The sequence below is a fragment of the Phacochoerus africanus genome, chromosome 10 (assembly GCF_016906955.1).
Source record: "Phacochoerus africanus isolate WHEZ1 chromosome 10, ROS_Pafr_v1, whole genome shotgun sequence".
Taxonomy (NCBI): Eukaryota; Metazoa; Chordata; class Mammalia; order Artiodactyla; family Suidae; genus Phacochoerus; species Phacochoerus africanus.
Genome location: NC_062553.1, coordinates 65,017,235 through 65,037,307, shown reverse-complemented (window position 1 = coordinate 65,037,307; position 20,073 = coordinate 65,017,235). Strand labels below are relative to the sequence as shown.

The 20,073-nt window shown below is 37.7% G+C and overlaps 1 protein-coding gene across 3 annotated transcripts in view; it reads left to right on the top strand.

Annotated features, from left to right (window-relative positions):
- CENPC (centromere protein C) overlaps positions 1 to 10,065 on the top strand; it is a 76,303-nt gene extending 66,238 nt beyond the window's left edge. For 2 of the 3 annotated variants that reach the window (XM_047798375.1, XM_047798374.1), the window contains 3 exons: positions 1,258 to 1,412; positions 8,178 to 8,268; positions 9,937 to 10,065. In XM_047798375.1, coding sequence (XP_047654331.1) covers positions 1,258 to 1,412; positions 8,178 to 8,268; positions 9,937 to 10,007 — 317 coding nt within the window. In that variant the 3' untranslated portion in view covers positions 10,008 to 10,065. The remainder of the gene's footprint in view (positions 1 to 1,257; positions 1,413 to 8,177; positions 8,269 to 9,936) is intronic. The other variant, XM_047798376.1, reaches the window with a different exon arrangement.
- The last annotated feature ends 10,008 nt before the right edge of the window (positions 10,066 to 20,073 follow it).

Below are 20,073 nucleotides of genomic sequence, written 5' to 3'. Positions count from 1 at the left end.
CTGCATCTGCGACCTACACCACAGCTCATGGCCGGATCCTTAACCCACTGAGCAAGGCCAGGGATCGAACCCACAACCTAATGGTTCCTAGTCAGATTCGTTAACCACTGCACCACGACGGGAGCTCCCATTTGATACCTTAAGTGGCAAAGTTATTTCTATATTCAGGTTGTTTATTTGGCAACAGAAGTAGAAGTACAGAGAATTCCATTTAGTGTAGTGTCAACTAAAAACACTGCTGTATTGTATATCAGGTTAAGGAAGTTTTGAGTGTGGTCAGGAATTCATCACTTTTTGTTTCTTGAGCCTGTATATTTTCTATATTATGTAGTTTGTGGGATTACTAACATTTCTAGATATCCAAGGAAACAAGCTGATGATAGGAAAATGCGTTAATAACACATCTGAAAAAGTTTGTAAGTAAAAGGGATATTAAAAATGAGACAGTAATTTGTGAGCTACAGTTAGAACTCTGGTTACTTAGAACCTTTACCTGATAAATAAATAAAAATCTTATTGTTTAATAATCAGTCTAACAAGCACAACAGAATTTATTGTCATGATCATAATACATTTATACTGTGGCTATGTCAAAATTTTTTTTTTTGCTTTTTAGGGCCACACCTATGGCATGTGGAGGTACCCAGGCTAGGGGTTGAATTGGAGCTATAGCTGCTGGCCTTTGCCCACAAGCTGTGGCAACTCGGGATTGGAGCTGTGTCTGTAACCTACACCATAGCTCATGGCAATGCCAGACCTTAACCCACTGAAATGGAACCTACATCCTCATGGATACTAGTTGGGTTTGTTACAGCTGAGCCACAATGGGAACTCTAGTTAAAAATGTTAAAGATAAGGAATTCTTCCTTGTCTCTTAGCTCATTTTGTTTCCCTTCTGAGCTGTTACAGGAATAATGCTACCATTGTTATTTACCTAATGCCATTGTTTTAAATACCTTACACATGTTAACTCATTTGATGTTCACAACTCTAACATAGATGAACTGATGTTGTCCCATTTTATGGAAAAGAAAACAGAGGCACAGAGAGAGAGTAAGCAACTTGCCCAAGGTCACAGAGCCTGTGAGACAGAGATAGGATTTTACCTCTGGCATTGTAGCTCCAGAGTCAGTGATCTTAAGCACATCTATCTTTCTAAGGCGGGTTTTCATCTAGAAATAACTGTATATGAGTGTATATCTTATATCATTGAGCAGTGTCATTGATATTACTTTATGTTAATTTTTTTCCCCTTAGATCTTGTAAGGCCACGAGATACATATCAATTTTGTGTTGAACATGGTGAATTGAAAGTATATAAAACATTGGATACACCCTTTTTTTCTACTGGAAAATTGATATTGGGACCACTTCAAGAAAAAGGAAAGCAGCATGTTGGTCTGGATACCTTGGTGGGTATACTTTTCCGTATTTTTCTGTTTTACTATTGGTACAACTGTGAGTTATTGGACTTGAGGCATTAAGAATGCTCTTTCCTCAGAATTGATATCACCACATTGCAGAGACAGTTTTCTTATTTGTTAAATCTGTTTAGAGTCAATCAGTGGCAGTTTAAAAAGTACTTGTTTTGTGCATAGCAGTGTAACATTGAGATTCAGAAGGTTTTTTTTTGTTTTTTGTCTTTGCCTTTTTTCTAGGCCTGCACTCGCGGCATACGGAGATTCCCAGGCTAGGGGTCGAATCAGAACTGTACCACCGTCCTACACCACAGCCACAGTAATGTGGGATCCTTAACCCACTGAGCAAGGCCAGGGATCGAACCTGCAACCTTATGGTTTCTAAGTCAGATTCATTAGAGCCATAATTGGAACTCCCGAGATTCAGAAGTTCAAGAAATGGTCTTAAAGGAATCTTAGGTAGTTCCCGTTGTGGCTCAGTGGGTTAAGAACCTGACTGGTATCCAAAAGGATGTGGGTTCGATCCCTGGGCCCACTCAGTGGGTTAAGGATCTGTTGCAAGCTGTGGTATAGGTTGCAGATGAGGCTTGGATCCAGCGTTGCTGTGGCTGCAGTGTAGGTTGGCAGCTGAGCTCTAATTTGACTCCTAGCCTGCAGATGCAGCCCTAAAAAGGAAAAAAAAAAAAAAAGGAATCTTAGGAATTAGGTTTACAAACAAATCATTATAATTTTAGAGCTGGAGGGAATTATTGAAATTAAATCTAAATTTCATTTCTCCGATCATGTAGTTTAGTAATAAAGAAATTAAAAGACATTTAAAATCATATAACTGCTTAGCAGATTGAGGACTTGGAGATAGTTGCTTCAGTAAGTACTAAAGTAATAGATAAGGAACAGTTAATAATGAAGATAAGCATTATGAAATGTCATCATTGAACTACTAGTAGTTACCTATTAAATAAACTATAATTCTTTTAGTATACAAAAGGGAATATTGAAGAGTAAATGTTTGAAAGTGTTTAACCTGGCTAATATTGAAGAGAATCCACATTAAAATTAAAGAATATAAGTACTGAGTTAGAAATTATTGGAAAACTATTTGTACACTTTCATCTATGAATGCCATTTCAGAATTTTTCCCTAGGAAAATAAAGTTAGGGAAGCTGAACGTATGTCATTATTTATTGTAGCATTGACAGTAATTGCAAAAATGTACTGTAGGAAGAAAATGGTTATATTTGCATTTTGACTTAGAAATGAGATAAACTATTATGTGATAATTAGTTATACAGCATGCACATGTTCCAGGTACTTTACTAAACATTTTTATATTAATTCAAGCATATTATTTTGAAGAACGGCCATATAGAAACATATTCAGAATAAACATTTAAGCAAACTACAAGAGAAAATTCTGTTCTTTTTCTGACTAGAGTTTAAAAATGAATATGACACATTTAAGAAACTATAGAAAATAACATGTTAGTACTGATATAGTTTATTTTTATTTCTTCTAAATATTGCCTTTACCTTTTTATAATGAAAATCAGAGTTAAATTTTTTTTTTTTAAATTACAAGGGGAGTATTTTTACATTAAAAAGATGAAGTACACCCCCCCCTCCTTTCTTGGCTGTGCTCCTGGCACATGGAAGTTTCTGAGCCAGGGATCAAACCCCAGTGAAGCACACTTCTAAATAAATATGTGCTTTTGAGAAACAAAAAGGGAAAAATGGAGAACCAGCAGGGGCCATAACCGTGCAAACTCAGTTATAGACAGTCGTGATAGAGAAAGTCACACTAGTAGATGTGTTAAAATCAAACCAGAGAAGAATGAACAAATTAACTATGGGAGTTGTGGAACTGTTCTACAAGACGAGGATATTAAGAAATGGAAAATGGTAAAGTTAAGTGCTATGGAGAACAGAAAAAAAACATAAGAGAGCAAAAACCCAAATCTCCCAAAGGTAGAAACATTTGAAAAACTGGACAGTAATTGTTCCAGAACTAAAGAACAAAAAGGCAACACACTTAAAGGAATCAGAGTATCTTAGAGAAATGTCTGATTCCAGGCCTGGGCCTGAGCTTGGATTATTATTATTATTATTTTCATTTTATGGCTATACCGATGGCATAGAGAAGTTCTGACCAGAGATTGAATCTGAGCCAGAGCTGGGACCTACACCACAACTGTGGCAATGCTGGATCCTTTAACTTACTGTGCTGGGCTGGGATCAAACCAACAAAACTGCTGCATTTGGAGTCTTAACCCACTGTGCCACAGTGGGGACTCCTGAGCTTGGATATTTCTTTCTTTCTTTTTTTTTGTTTTGTTTTGTCTTTGTGCGTTTTCTTGAGCCGTTCCTGAGGCATATGGAGGTTCCCAGGCTAGGGATCTAATCGGAGCTGTAGCCACCAGCCTACGCCAGAGTCACAGCAACGTGGGCTCTGAACCACGCCTGCGACCCACACCACAACTTATGGCAATGCCAGATCCTTAACCCACTGAGCAAGGCCAGGGATTGAACCCGCAACCTCATGGTTCTTAGTCGGATTCGTTAACCACAACGCCAAGATGGGAACTCCATGAGCTTCAATATTTCTGTCTAACCTGATAGTAAATTGTTAAAGACCATGAGGATTGGGTCATAAGGCCTCAGGATCCAACTCGAAGACTCTCTGCAAAGATGTGAAAACTTGAGTATCAGTAAGAATAACTTCAGTGGATTGATATGCATCAATTATATCTAAATTAATGAATTAGTAAGATGACTACAAAAGAAAAACTTAATTTATCACTGTTGGAGACCTAGGAAGCCAACTCATTTTTACAACAAATATGGCAAATAGAAAGAAATAATTAAACATTTGTTCTGCTGTTCTCATATAAACTGTACTATTAGGTTACGAAATAGATGAGGGAAAATTTATCCTTTTTAGAAATATTCTAATTAATAAATGAAGAAGGAATGTTCAAATGGATTATTGCTGTTTTATAATACCTGATAAACTATTGGGTCTAGCATAAGTGTTGCTAACATCTAAAAAGAACACCACCAGACATCATGTGCCTTTTGATGGAAGAATACACTTTCTATGAAGTAGTCTTGCCTCTCCCACCTATTTAGAACAACAACAACAAACAACCCCCACACAACACCACCTGAATTTGATCAAGTCCTTGGATCTAACTACCAATTTAAGGAAATAAAGAAGAGAGAAATTTTCAGATGACACTGTGGGGTTTAATTAGCAAAATCCAGCTGTGTAAAAAATTTTAAAACAGATTTTACTGCTTGAATTTTTTTTTTTTTTTTAAACAAGCTGCAAGGAATTAAAAAGAGGGAGCCAGGCAGAATGTATAGATCGGGGTTCTCAACCATGTCACTGTTGACGTTTTGGACATATAATTTCTTTGTTGGAGGCAGGCTATCTTGTGCATTGTTAAGATGTTTAGAAACATCTCTGGCCTCTACCCACTAGAGTCCATTAGGACCTATCTAGTTGTGACAATTCAAAATGTCTCCAGCCCCAGACATTGCCAGTTGTCCCCCAGGGGTAAAATCACCCCCAAATTGAAAACCACTGTAGATTGAGTGATTTTTGTTTTGTTTTGTTTGTCTTTTTGCTATCTCTTGGGTCGCTCCCATGGCATATGGAGGTTCCCAGGCTAGGGGTCTAATTGGAGCTGTAGCCACCAGCCTACGCCAGAGCCACGTCTACAACCTACACCACAGCTCACGGCAACGCCAGATCGTTAACCCACTGATCAAGGGCAGGGACCGAACCCGCAACCTCATGATTCCTAGTGGGATTCGTTAACCACTGCGCCACTACGGGAACTCCTAGATTGAGTGATTTAAAAGGTAGATCACTGTGTAATTTTTATTTGGATTTCCATTCAAACAAACCTTTTAAAAATATAACATTTAAGAGACAATTGGAAATCTGAATGCCAAGTGGGCATTTGATACTAAATATTCATCTAGATAGGTGTGACAACAGTGTTGGGATCATGTTTTAAAAAGGGACTTTGATTTTTCAGTTCACATTGAAATATTTATGGATTATTCATGATGCTGGTGGGCATTCATTTCAAAATGATATGGAGTGGGGGAAACAGACTCTGAATAGGGCAGGTTATTGTGGTTCGATATTTATTCATGGGAATTCATCATTCTATTTTTGTGTAATCTCAGAAGCATTCTTAGTAAAATGTTTGCAGAAATGGAAAGAGGTGTGCTTAGAGAGACAAACTAAATAGATAAGAAAATGTGTAGAAATATATTTTTGACTTTCTGGGTAGTCTGTGTTTTTTAAATTTTATTTTATTTTAATTTTTTTTTCATTATAGTTGGCTTACAGTGTTTTGTCCACTTTCTACTGTATAGCATAGTGACCCGGTTACACATACATATATAGATTCTTTTTTCTCACATTATCATGCTTCATCACAAGTGACCAGACATAGTTCCCAGCGCTATACAGCAGGATCTCATTGCTTATCCACTCCAGTGGCAATAGTCTGCATCTATTAACACCAAGTTCCCAGTCCATCCCACTCCCTTTCCCTCCCCCTCGGCAACCACAAGTCCATTCTCTAAGTCCATGATTTTCTTTTCTGTGGAAAGGTTCATTTGTGCTGTATCTTAGATTCGAGATATAAGTAATTTCATATGGTATTTGTCTTTCTTATTTCACTCAGTATGAGAGTCTCCATCCATGTTGCTGCAAATGGCATTATTCTTTTTTATAGCTGAGTAGTTCTTTTTTTAGGTAACATTTTTGGGATGTAATAAAAAGTATTTCTTTTATTAAATAATGAAAGTACCTTTAGAACCACTTTAAGAACTTTTTTCCATTTAGGGAGTATATTACAATGGCTAAGAACATGGATTCTGGAATCAGCGTACCTGAGTTCAAATTTCAGCTCTTTTACATTGTGACCTAGGAAAGTTATATCCCTCTGTGCCTTGTCTTCTTCATTTGTGAAAAGCTATTAAAACAGTATCTGTCTCTTTGATAGATGCATATATATTAAATGAGTAAAAGTGTTTAGAACAGTGTTTGGCATGCAGTAAGTATTCTGTGTAAGTGCTGGCTGCTCTTGTTTTCCTGGGTTTTTTGTTTGTTTTGTTTTTAGGCATATTTTTACAGAAGTTGGTAAGAAAAGAGAAAGTGAAGAGGAGGAGGAGGCATAATTCTCTGAAGCAAAATATTTTTTTATTTTAATTTTTTTTTTCTTTTTTTTGCTTTTTAAGGCCGCAACCACAGCATATGGAAGTTCCCAGGCTAGGGATCGAATTGGAGCTACAGCTGCCAGCCTACCCCACAGCCACAGCAACACTAGGTCCCTGACCCACTGAGTGAGGCCAGGGATAGAACCTGCATCTGCCTGGATACTAGTCAGATTCGTTTCTGCTGGGCCACAGCGGGAACTCCCGAGGCAAAATATTCTTAATAGCTGAATCACAGAATTTGAATATCAAAGTTCGAGGCCTTACAGTTTGTATTTAATTGTCAAAAAAAAAAAAAGGTCATTACCAGTGATATCTCTATATAAAATGTAAAATTTGCTGTGTTTGAATATAGAAGCCTTTATGACTGAGCACCATATTTATCCTCTTTTACTTTCTTAATGTTGATGCTTAATTTTTTCTTTTTGTTCTTTTTTTTTGATTCATCAGTCAGATTAAGTTACATGTCCCAAGCCAGTAATCTTTAAAAGGGTGTATATAGGTGTTGTCTTGTGGTGCAGCGGGTTAAGGATCTGGTGTTGTCACTGCAGTGGCTTAGGCTGCTTCTGTGGCACAGGTTCAGTCCCTGCTCCCGGGAACTTCCACATGCATGGCCAAAAAAAAAAAAAAAAAAAGGAGAGATGTGCATAAAACATAGTTATTTTTCTGTTATAGCCAAGTGATATTTACAGTGGCTCTGACTTTTCATAAACCAGTAAATAAGGAAGAACAAAAGAAATTTCTTCCTGCATTAGTTTTCTATTACTGCTTTAAGAAGTTACCACACATTTAAAGAGCACTCATGTGTTGTCTGTCTCACAGTCATGGAGATCGGAAATCAGGTGGTCTTGGCTGGGTCCTCTGTTGAGAGTATCACAAGGCTGGAACCAAGATGCTGGGAGATCTGTATTCCTCTCAGAAGGCTCTTAGAATAAATTTGCTTTCAAGTTCATTCAGCTTGTTGGCAAAAATCAGTTTCATGTGGTTGTAGGACTGAGGTTCCTGTTTCCTCACTGGCTCTTGGCCAGGGTGTCATTATCAGCTTCTAGAAATAGCCTGCACGTCTTGGCTCTTGGCTCTCTTGTCTTCAGCACCAGCAATAGTGAATGAATAATTTGGGACAATTTAGCTAATCCAGGATAATCTCACTATCTAAGGTCTCCTTTGCCATGTAAAATAGTGAATTCTGGAGATTAGAGTCTGGGCATCTTTGCTTTTTAAGGTCTGCCTGCGAGGCTTATGGAAGTTCCCAGACTAGAGGTCAAATTGGAGCTACACCTACTGGCCTATACCACAGGCACAGCAACATGGGATCCCCAGCCCACTGAGGGAGGCCAGGGATTGAACCCACATCCTCATGGATACTAGTTGGATTTGTTTCTCCTGTGCTACAGCAGGAACTGCAAGTCTGGGCGTCTTTGGAGGGCTGTTATTTTGCCTGCTGTGTTTACTTTTAAGTTTCTTTGGAGTGTTGCTGTGGTGGTATTACAGTTTGAAATGAGATTTTAATTTTTAATTTTACAGGTTTTTTATGTTAACTTCGGTGACCTTTTATGTACCTTACATGAAACACCTTATATAATAACAACTGGGGATACGTTTTATGTACCTTCAGGTAAGAATAATTAAAAACATTTTCTTTCACATGGTTAAATATTTTTATAATGCTCATGAGCACCATGAAAAATGGAAGCCACAAGTGGTCAAAATAAAGCATGATTTGACTGATGGGAAAGAATTTTGATGCATATTTTCTTTTAGTTTGTTATTAGATAGTATATTACTGTTTTGAGGCATGAAAATTTAATGTTATTGCTGAATATAAAAATATTTAGTTATAAGATATGTATCTAGGGTAGAAGGAAAATTATTTCCCCTATGTTATCCCAAAGACATATAGTCAAACAATTCTTAGTGGGTTTTTTAAATTATTAAAGTAGATTTACAGTGTTGTGCCAATCTCTCTACAGCAAAATGACTCAATCATACATATGTATGTATATATATATACATTCTTGTTTTTTTAATATTATTTCCATCATGGTCTATGGGAGGAGATTGGATATAGTTCCCTGTGCTATATTTAGTGTGTTATTTTATTTTTATTTTTCCTTTTTTTTCTTGATACTACTGTGTTGTTTTAAACATATAGAATAGCATGCTTCATCAGCTATCGAAGAGCACAAGTCTTTGGAAATAGGAATTTTAATTTATTCATTCATTCAGTGAATGTGATTCGGTGTCTCCCAAGCCTTGTTCTAAGAGTGTAGGATACATATGTGAACAAACAGGCAAAAATCCCTTCCTTCTTGAAGCTTACATTCTAATGAAAGAAAACATAGCTATGTTTATGTAGTCCTTTATGCCAACACTGTTGTGAACATATTACAGTTATTAACTCAGTTAATCCTAATTAGTCCTTTGTGCCAACACTGTTGTGAACATATTACAGTTATTAACTCAGTTAATCCTAATTAATATGTTTCAGTTTCTAATATATAGACAGTCACAGTGAGGTACTCAATGCTATATAAACTGTCCTAATTTGCAGCTGTTTATGGAATCCATAGCAGTTCCCAAGGCCTAATAACAGTTGAGTTAGGTAAGATAGACAGAGAAAGATACATGTTTTCACTTATATATGGAAAAAAAATGAATATAACAAAACAGAAACAGACTCTAGATACAAATAGCAAACTAGTGGTTACAATGGAGAGAGTGGTAGGGGGAGGGACAAGATGGGAGAAGAGGGTTAAGAGGTACAGACTACTGGGTATGAAATAAATGAGATACAAGGATATAATATGCAGCACGGGGAATATAGGCAATATTTTATAGTAACTAAATGGAGTATAATGTATAAAAATATTGAATCACTGTTGAATACCTGAAAATAATATAACTCTGTAAATCAACTGTACTTCAGCTAAAAAACCAAAACCTAAAACAAAAAACATGATTGGGTTCAGAGAGAGATTTTTTTCATTCCTGCACCCTTGTCTAATTTGTTTTTGCATTCATTATCAAAATAATGTGAAATTTATATTCTTTCAAGCCTTATCTGGATCACCAGGTGATGGTTAAATCTTGGACATTTCAGTTCTTGGAATTAAATAAGAGTTATTTTATTTTCAGTTAGATGAATTCATTTTTTTTTGTTTTGTTTTTTTGTTTTTAGCTGACACTATATACTGTTAATGCCTTAGTGATGGCTGGACATTTAATCAAAAGGAAATGATTTCTATGGAAATAATTTTAAATTTTCTTATCACTTAATTTCTAGGTAATTATTATAACATCAAAAATCTCCTGAATGAGGAAAGTATTCTTCTTTTTACTCAGATAAAAAGTTGAAAGATGAAGCAAAGTTTAAGTACATGTATATATATATATAAACATACATATGTACATAATACATATAAAACACATTGCAGTCGAGTTGTTTATATTTGTAATTATTTGTAATGTTTTAAAATATTCAGTTTTGTGTACTTGTTTCAATAAACATTTCAAAATCCCATATGTATCTTCTAATTTTTCCATGAATACACAGCCTATACTTATATTCATAGTGTTTTAATAACATGAAAAGAATACCAGAGTCACTTCTGTCAGTGACATATAAGCATGTCTTGAAGATACTGTGGGTTTGATTTCAGACTACCGCAATAAAGTGAATATTGCAATAAAGTTGAGCCAAATTTTTTGGTTTCCTGGTGTGTATAAAAGTTATGTTTACCGTCGTCTGTTAAGTGTGCAGTAGCTTTGTGTCTGTAAACTAATGTACATACCTTAATGTAAAAAAAAATTTATCGCTAAAAATTGCTCACCATCATCAATAACTTCAGTGAGTCATACATAAATCTTTTTGCTGGTGGAAGTTCTTGCCTTGATGTTGAGGGCTGCTGATGGATCAGAGTGGTGGTTGCTAAAAATTGGGGTGGCTGTGGTAATTTCTTGAAATAAAACAGCAGTGATCGATTGCTGCATCTGTTGACTCTTTCACAAATGGTATCTCTGTAGTATGCAGTGCTGTTTGATATCATTTTTACCTACCTTAGAACTTCTTTCAAAATTAGAGTCAGTCCTCTCAAACCCTTCTGTTGCATTATCAACTAAATGTATGTAGTATTCTAAATCCTTTGTTGCCATGTCAATACTCTTTACAGCATCTTCACCAGGAGTAGATTACATCTCAAGAGACCCTTTTCTTTGCTTATCCTTAAGAAGCAACTCCTGATAGTGAATTAGATTAGCTAGATCTCCTGGATAACTTGCTGCAGCTTCTGCATCAGCACTTGCTTTATCTTGCACTTTTATATTATGGAGATGGTTTCTTTCCTTAAGCTTCATGAATCAGCATCTGCTAAGTTCAGAATTCTCTTTTGAAGCTTCGTTACCTCTCAGCTTTCATAGAATTGAAGAGAGTTAGAGCTTTGCTCTGGATTTGGCTTTGTCTTAAGGGGACACTGTGGCTAGTTTGATCTTCCACAGCACTAAAACTTTCCCCATAGCAGCAGTAAAGCGGTTTTGCTTTCTTATCATTCATGTGTTCACTAGAGTAGCACCTTTAATTTCCCTCAAGAGTTTTTCCTTATCTTGGCTGTTGTGAATTATGCTGTAATGAACCTGGGAGTGCAGATATCCCTTTTAGGTACTGATTTCATTTCCTTTGGATTTATACCCAGAAGAAGGGTCACTGAATTGTATTGGTAGTTCTATTTTTAACTTTCTGAGGAACCTCTATACTGTTTTGCATAAAGGCTGTAGGACTTTATATTTCCACCAACAGGGTAAAAGTGTTTCCATTTCTTCATATCCTCACATTTTTCTTTTTTTGGTCTTTTTGCCTTTTCTAGGCCGCACTTGTGGCATATGGAGGTTCCCAGGCTAGGGGTCATATCGGAGCTGTAGCCACTGTCCTACACCACAGCCACAGCAACACCAGATTCGAGCCACATCTGTGACCTATACCACAGCTCACAGCATCCCTGGATCCTTAACCCACTGATCGAGGCCAGAGATCAAACCTGCATCCTCATGGATACTACTTGGGTTTGTTACCACTGAGCTACAATGGAAACTCTAAGAATTATTTATTTAAAAAAATTCCTAGAGCTTTGGAAAAGAACCATTGGCATCTGTAGCATTCTTGAGTGAGGTCTTATCCTCCCTAAATTGGGGAAGTTGGGACCACAGCTTTACCAGGCTGTGGCTGACTGCAAAAACGAGCATCTTTGCCCTATGGGAGGATGGACTTGATTCAGAGCAGGGGTATAAATTGACACCTTTGTCAGTTAAAGTGTGGGAAATCAGTTAGGAGTGGACAGGGAAAACCTAAAAGGTTACAGTACTAATTCTTGGAGAGCAGGAAAGCAGCCAGAAATTAAACAAGATGATCCTAGAAACAAGACAGCCATAAAATGGATAAGATGAATTCTCTAAACACACTTGTCTAACTCAGAAGTGATGCGTGTAAGGGTGGATTTGAGCAAGCATGGCAGAAAGTAAATGCCAAAGGAGACCTGATAACTGCTGCAATGTTGATTGTAAACACCCCCACCCCTGCCATCTCACACAGGGAACCCTTAACAGAGAGCAAAAGGCTTACAGATTCAAAAGTGTTTGATGTTAATCTTTGTCCAAATTATTGGCTGACTATTAAGCTATGCAGAGACAAAGTCTACCCCAGAAAGCCAGGATGAAGATTGGAATAAAGAATTTGAAAAAGCAGAGGCAGCTCCATACCCACAGGGACAACAGGTTCCATAGACCCCAGGCAAGATGATAAAACAACCAACCAACCAACCAAAAAACCCTTGGATGTAAAACAGTTAGTGTGGAATTCCCATCGTGGTGCAGTGGTTAACAAATCCGACTAGGAACCATGAGGTTGTGGGTTCAATCCCTGTCCTTGCTCAGTGGGTTAAGGATCTGGCGTTGCCGTGAGCTGTGGTGTAGGTTGCAGATGCGGCTTGGATCCCGCGTTGCTGTGGCTCTGGTGTAGACCAGTGGCTGCGGCTCCGATTAGACCCCTAGCCTGGGAACCTCCATATGCTGCGGGAGCAGCCCAAGAAATGGCAAAAAGACCAAAAAAAAAAAAAGTGATATAGAAACAAAGACAGTAGAGAAAAATTAGTGAAACCAAGAAATTACTTTGAAAGAACAAAATTGATATAAAGTTGGCAAGAATGATGAAAAATAAATAGTCATATAGCATGGTTTATGCTCTGGACATTGCATTTTGTATTAATTTAAGGATATTTTGTGTCAAATCAAGAAAATTAATGAAAGAAAATAGGAACTTTATGTAAATCAAGTTGAATATATATAGGCAAATTCTTCAGAAACTAAATTTACCAAAACTAAAGAAGGCTGAATACTGTGATACCTATTAAAGAAGCTAAAGCCATAATTAAAAATCTTCCCATAAAGAAAACTTCAAGCCTGGATGATGTTACTGGTAATTTTACCATTTTAGAAGGAAATATTGCCAATCTTATATAAACTTTTCCAGAGATTACAAAAAGAAGGAATGGTTTCTGACTCATAAGTTCTATAAACCTTGGAGTTCCCGTTGTGGCGCAGTGGTTAATGAATCCAACTAGGAACCATGAGGTTGCGGGTTCGATCCCTGGCCTTGCTCAGTGGATTAATGATCTGGCGTTGCCGTGAGCTGTAGTGTATGTCGCAGACACGGCTCCACGTTGATGTGGCTCTGGTGTAGACCGGTGGCTACAGCTCCGATTTGACCCCTAGCCTGGGAACCTCCATATGCTGCGGGAGCAGCCGTAGAAACGGTAAAAACACCCCCCCCCCAAAAAAAAGTCTATAAACCTTAATACCAACATTTGACGTCATAATAAAATAAATAATCCCTCAAGGACCTAGAGAGAAAAAAAATCCTTAATAAAATATCAAGAAATTGAATACAGCAATATGTAAATAGAATAATATACCACAATGGAGTGGGCTTTATTCCAGAAATGAAAGGGAGATCAAATTTTGAAAAATAACAAAAAGCCCATGTAGTCCAGCAAATGGCGTATTCAGATGAGAAAATCATTTTTATAGACATGACAAATTCTTGATTTAAAAAGAAAAAACTAGGGAGTTCCTGTTGTGGTGCAGTGGGAACAAATCTGCCTAGTATCCATGAGGATGCTGGTTTGATCTCTGGCCTTGATTAGTGGTTGGGGATCCCGTGTTGCAGTGAGCTGTGGTGTAGGTCGCAGACGTGGCTTGGATCCTACATTGCTATGACTGGCGAAGGATGGCAGCTGTAGCTCCCATTCGACCCCTAGCCTGGGAACTTCCATATGCCCTGGGTGCAGCCCTAAAAAAGCAAAACAAACAAAAAACAACTTAGCAAACTAGAAATGCAGAGGACTTCCTCAGTCTACTAAAGGGATTTTTGAAACGTTTACAGCCAACATTGTATTTCAGGGTGAAATACTGAATGCCATTAAATTGGACACAAGGCAGGATGGCTGTCCTAGCCAGCACAGTAAGTCAAGAAAAAGAAATATGAGTTCCCGTTGTGGCTTAGTTGATTAAGGATCTGATGTCTCTGTGAGGATGCAGATTGGATCTCTGGCCAGGCTCAGCGAGTTAAGGATCTGGCATCACTTCAAGCTGCAGTGTGGGTGGCAGATGTGGCTTGGATCCACTGTGGCTGTGGCCGTGGCTGTGGCATAGGCCACAGCTGCAGCTTCCATTTGACCCCTGGTCTGGGAACTTCCATATGCCACAGGTACAGCAGTTAGGAAGGAAGGAAGGTGAGAAAGAGCATAAAGATTGAAAGGAAAAGTCACAATGTCTGTATTCACAGATGTGATGGAAATACAGATAGAATACATAGGAAAATATTTTAAAAGCAATCTTTTTTGTCTTCTTAGGGCCACACTTGTAGCATATGGAGGTTCCCAGGTAAGGGTCGAATCAGAGCTGTAGCTGCTGGCTTTACACCACAGCCACAGCAGTGCCGGATTCAAGCCATGTCTGTGGCATACACCACATCTCACGGCAACACCAGATCCTTAACCCACTGAGCAAAGCCAGGGATAGAACATGTGTCCTCATGGATGCTAGTCAAATTCATTTCGGCTGAGCCATGGTGGGAACTCCCTAAAACCAATCTTTTAAAAAAGTGAAAACTAATGAATTTAGTGAGGTCACAGAATAAAAGTTGAATGTATAAAAATCAATTGTGAAAAAAATTGTGGAGTTCCTTTATGGTGCGGTGGGTTAAGGATCTGGCATTGTCACTGCAGTGGCTCAGGTCACTCTGTGTCACAGGTTCCATCCCTGACTGAGGAACATCCACATGCTGTGGCCCCCCCAAATCAATTGTACTTCTACATATCAGCAACAAAACCTTGAAAAATGAAATTAAACAATATAATTTACCACAGTCTCAAAAAATATGCAATACTTAACAAAAATTTAACAAACCATCAGCAACATCTCTATTTTGAAACTATAAGACCAATAGAAATTTAAGACCTGAATAAATGGAGAGACATGTTCATTGAATTGTACATAATACTGGTTTTGATGAGAATTCTTTCCAAACTGATCTAAAGATCAAAGCATTCCCAGTCATCTCCTCAATTCCCACACCCACAACTCCTAGTTCCTGGCAACCATCATTCTACTCTCTAGTTCTATGAGTTTGATTCTTTTAGATCTAGATTATTTTTTTCTGATTTTTTTTGGCCACGCCCATGGCATGTGGAAATTAACAGACCAGGGATGGAATCTGAGCCACAGTAGTGACAGCACTGGCTCGGAAACCACTAAGCCACTAGGAAACTCCTAGATTTAGATTTTAGCTCTGAGATCATACAATATTTTCATCTCTGTCTGGTTTATTTCACTTAGCTCAGTGTCCTCTGGGTTCATTCATGTTGTCACTGATGGCAGGATCTCTTTTTTAATAGCTGAATAATATTCCATTATATATACTCTCTCTATATATATACACACTTTACTATTTCTTCACCCATTCATCTAGCAATGGATACTTAAGTTGTTTTAGTATCTTGGTTATTGGGAAATATACTGAATGAACATGAATACAGATTTCATTTTGAGATCCTGATTTTGTTTCTTTTGGGTATATACTCAGAAGAAGGATTTCTGTATCATATGGTGGTTCTATGTTTTAATTACTTGAACCTCTATACTTTTTTCCATAAATGCTGTGCCACTTTACATGCCCACCAACAGTGCACAAGGACTGCCTTTTCTCCACACCCTTGTACCACTTGTTATCTCTAATCTTTTTGATGATAGCCATCCTAAGAGATATGAGGTGATAGCTAATGTGGATTTGATTTGCAGTTCCCAGATGATTAGTGATGAGAACGTTTTTATATACCTGTTGGCCATTTTTTAAATCTTCTGTGGAAAGATGTCTATTCAGGTCCTTTGCCCATTTAAAAAATTGGTTTTTTTTTTATTATTTATTTATTTGTCTTTTCTTGGGCCGCTCCCGTGGCACATGGAGGTTCCCAGGCTAGGGGTCTAATCAGAGCTGTAACTGCCGGCCTATGCCAGAGCCATAGCAACGCTGGATCCATGCCGAGTCTGCAACCTATATCACAGCTCGCGGCAATGCCGGATCCTTGACCCACTGATTGAGGAGAGGGATCGAACCTGCAACCTCATGGTTCCTAGTCAGATTCGTTAACCACTGTGTCATGATGGGAGCTCCTGGGTTATTTTTTTTTTAATTAAATTTTTTTTATTGAATTGCATGAGTTCTTTATATATTTTGGAAATAAACTCCTTTTCAGATATATGATCTGCAAGTATTTTTTCCCTTTGTAAGTTGCCTTTTTATTTTGTTGAACATTTTCCTCTATGGTAGAGAAGATTTTTAGGTTGATATTATCCCACCTATTTATTTTTGCTTTTGTTGCCTATGCTTTTGTGTCACATCTAAAAAATTATTGCCAAGACCAGTGTCAAGGAGATTTTTCCCTATGTTTCTCCTAGAAGTTACAGAATATCAGGTCTTCCTAAGTCTCTAGTGCATTTTGAATTAGTTTTATTTGTATGGTGTAAGATAAAGTTCCAACTTCATTTTTTTGCATATGGATAAGCCATTTCCTCAACAACATTTATTGAAGGGACTACTTTTTCCTCACTGTGTATTCTTGGGGCCCTTGTTGAGGAGATGAGTGTGGATTTATTTCTTGGCTCTCTATTCTGTCCCATTGGATTTTGCGTCTATTTTATGCCAATACCATAATGTTTTGATTAGTACAACTTTATAGGACAGCTTATGAGACTGAGACACTACATACCACACTAATGAAGGCACCTTATAAGACAGTTTAAAATCAGGAAGTATGATGCCTCCAGCTCAATTCTTCTTTCTCAAAATTGTTTTGGGTACTTGAGGTCTTTTGTGGTTCCACATACATTTTAGAATTTTTTTCTCCTATTTCTCTGAAAAATACCATTGAAATTTTGAGAGAGATTGCATTGACTCTATATATGGCTTTGTGTGATATGGACATTTTTAACAATATTAGTTATTTCAGTCCATGAACGAGGAGTATCTTTCTACTCATTTGTGCCTTCCTCAGTTTCTTTCTTCCTGTGGCTGAGAGGGGTGAAGCTAGGTTACAGGGCTGTTTCTCTAAGGTTGGAGGGCACTGATAACTTTGTCTCCTACTAATCCCTAGGCAGGACCACGGTTAAGAGGTGCTGGAGCCAGGTCACTGGCTGCTTTCAGGGACTACCTGCTTTAGAGTCCACAACTGGGACCAAGATTGGTGGGCCTCTTACTCACGGTGTGGGTGGGAGTGACTCCTACTTCATCTGTTGCAGGTGGTGTTGGTATCAGGACCAGGTCCAAACAGGGCTTAGCTGCTGGTTTTAGACATATTAGATTGTAACTAGGTTCTATGGTATTAACTGCTATCATGGTGTGTGTGAATGAGCCATCTCCTCTGTGAATATTAAACTTAGTTGAACCTTGATCAGTCTACGTTGATACAGGTACTAATGTTGGAAATGGGACCTCATGAGTAAGTATTTTAAAGTCTATGTTCTGCAGCCAAATAAATTTGCCAGCTGCTGCTTAGAAAACATCCATTGTTCATTCATTTTGTGACTGTAGAAGAGAGGAATCAAATAGCTTGCCTATGGCTGGATGCATCATTAATTTTCCTGAGAGCTAATTTGTCAACCACACAGGTTATGTCAACTCAGATTATCTAGGTCTTTTTTCCCCTTTAATTCAGAAAGGAAACAAGATGAAAGTGCTATACTGTCAACTGAAAATAGAATTTTTACAGGAAAACCACATACTTAGGGGCATGCAGAGCTGACAGCTTATACCTCTGCAAATGTCTTTCTGGCAGGGGTGGACTGTGGAAAACTGGCCCACAGTTCAGACAGACAAGTGATTCTGGGTGGGTAAATGGAAAAAGAGGAGGGATGTGTTATGTGACAAGCACATATATTTGGGGCTTAGAAAAAAGTGCAAGATACTTATTGTGAAACCCATATTGCTGCTAGATAACTTTCCTTAATGTTTATTGTTCATGGCATGCATTATTTTTTCCATAGATATTCATACATATTATGTACACACATACAACAATGCAGTAAATGTGTTTTTGTTTAAAGAACCTCTCATAAAGCAGAAGAGGAATTGATTAGAAGGGTAGGGGGTAGATGACAGAGAATAGAGAATTGGTGAACTAGGATCAGGAAAGGATAATACCTGAATTAGACATGGAACTACATAAAATCCCTTCCACTGCTCCCACCACCATTGCCACCACTGCTGCCTCTCCATCCATCTTCCCTCAGCTCTCTCATAATCTTGCACCAAATGCTCAAAACTGCCAGACTCTACCCAGTGGCAAAGGGACCACAGCTTACTTGGGCTTTTGGGAATCAAGGAAAGAGCCAGCCTGCTTAAACTCAAATATATGTGCACTACAACTTAGTTTTTGCTTGTCTAATAGGCAAATCCATCCATCTTCTCAGAATTAAACTTCCAAAATTATTACAATCAGTGTAATAGTTCATAATATTAAAAATACGCTCTTCCTCTCCAAAGGAACACAATCTAATTAGGTGACCTCAGTCCTTCCTTCAGTGCTGTGATGATCCAGTCTCAATATTCTGCAATTCAAAGCTTAAATGGTGATGTAAATTACCAAGAGGGCACCAGTGTATGTACTGTGAAGGTAAAGAGTGCAAAAAGAGGGGATGGCAGTCAAAATGAAATCCATGAATGATGCATCAAGGAAGAAATACTCTACTGTCCTTGCTCCTGCAACTGGAGATTAGGAGATGACTAATTTTTTTTGACTTTCCTCTTCGACTAGTCATTCCATATTGCCTTTACCTTCAGTCTCTCAGAGGTTGAGAGAGAGCCCTTTATTGTAAGGAATCAAACTTTTCGTTTAACATGAACCCTTTGTGTTACAATCTAATGGAATTTGAAATTGTCTTTTATTAACTGTTTTTCAATCAACTTAATTTTTAGAACCATCTTTGATTTACAGGGAAGTTGTGAAGACGCAGAGAATTCCATGTACTTCGTACTGAGTTTCCTTTATTATTTTGGTATATGGGTTACAATTAATAAAGCAATGTTGATACAGTGTTATTAACTAACATGCAAATTTTATTCTGATTTCTTTAATTTTTACCTAGTGTCCCTTTTCTGTTCAAAGATCCTGTCCAGGATATCACATTACATTTAGTTATCAGATTGACCTAGCCTCCTCATGACAGTGATATTTCTCAGACTTTCCTTGTTTTTGATGAAATTGACAATTCTGTGGAGTACTAGTAAGGCATTCTATAGAATGCCTCCTGAGATTTGTCTGGTGTTTCTTATATGGTTATACCGAAGTTATGCATTTGGGGGAGGAAGAGCAGAGAGGTAAGGCGCCATTTTCATCATATCATTTCAAGGGTACATACTATCAACATGATTTAGTGTTGATGTTGACCTAATCATTGGGCTGAGGTAGCATATGTCCTATTTCTCTAAGCTCAAGTTCCTTCCTCCCCTTTCCTTTCCATACTATAGTCTTTGGAATGATGTAACTATGCAGCTCACACTTAAGAAGTGGGGACTCAGGCTTTACCTCCACAAGAGTGGAATATCTACATAAATTGTGTAGAACTTCTCTGCTGGAAAGATTTGTCTTTTCTACCATGTTTATTTATTCAAATATCTATATTTGTATGGACTCAATGGATATTTTTCTTATACTTTAGCTTATAACCAAATACTACTTTATTGCTCAAATTACTCTAGCTGTGGCTCTTGGAGATCCTTCAGGTTGTTCCTATGTCCCTTTGATATCATCGTGAGTTTTGTTTTATGGGTTTTTTTGTTGTTGGTTTTGTTTTATTTTTTGATACTTTGTTACTTTTT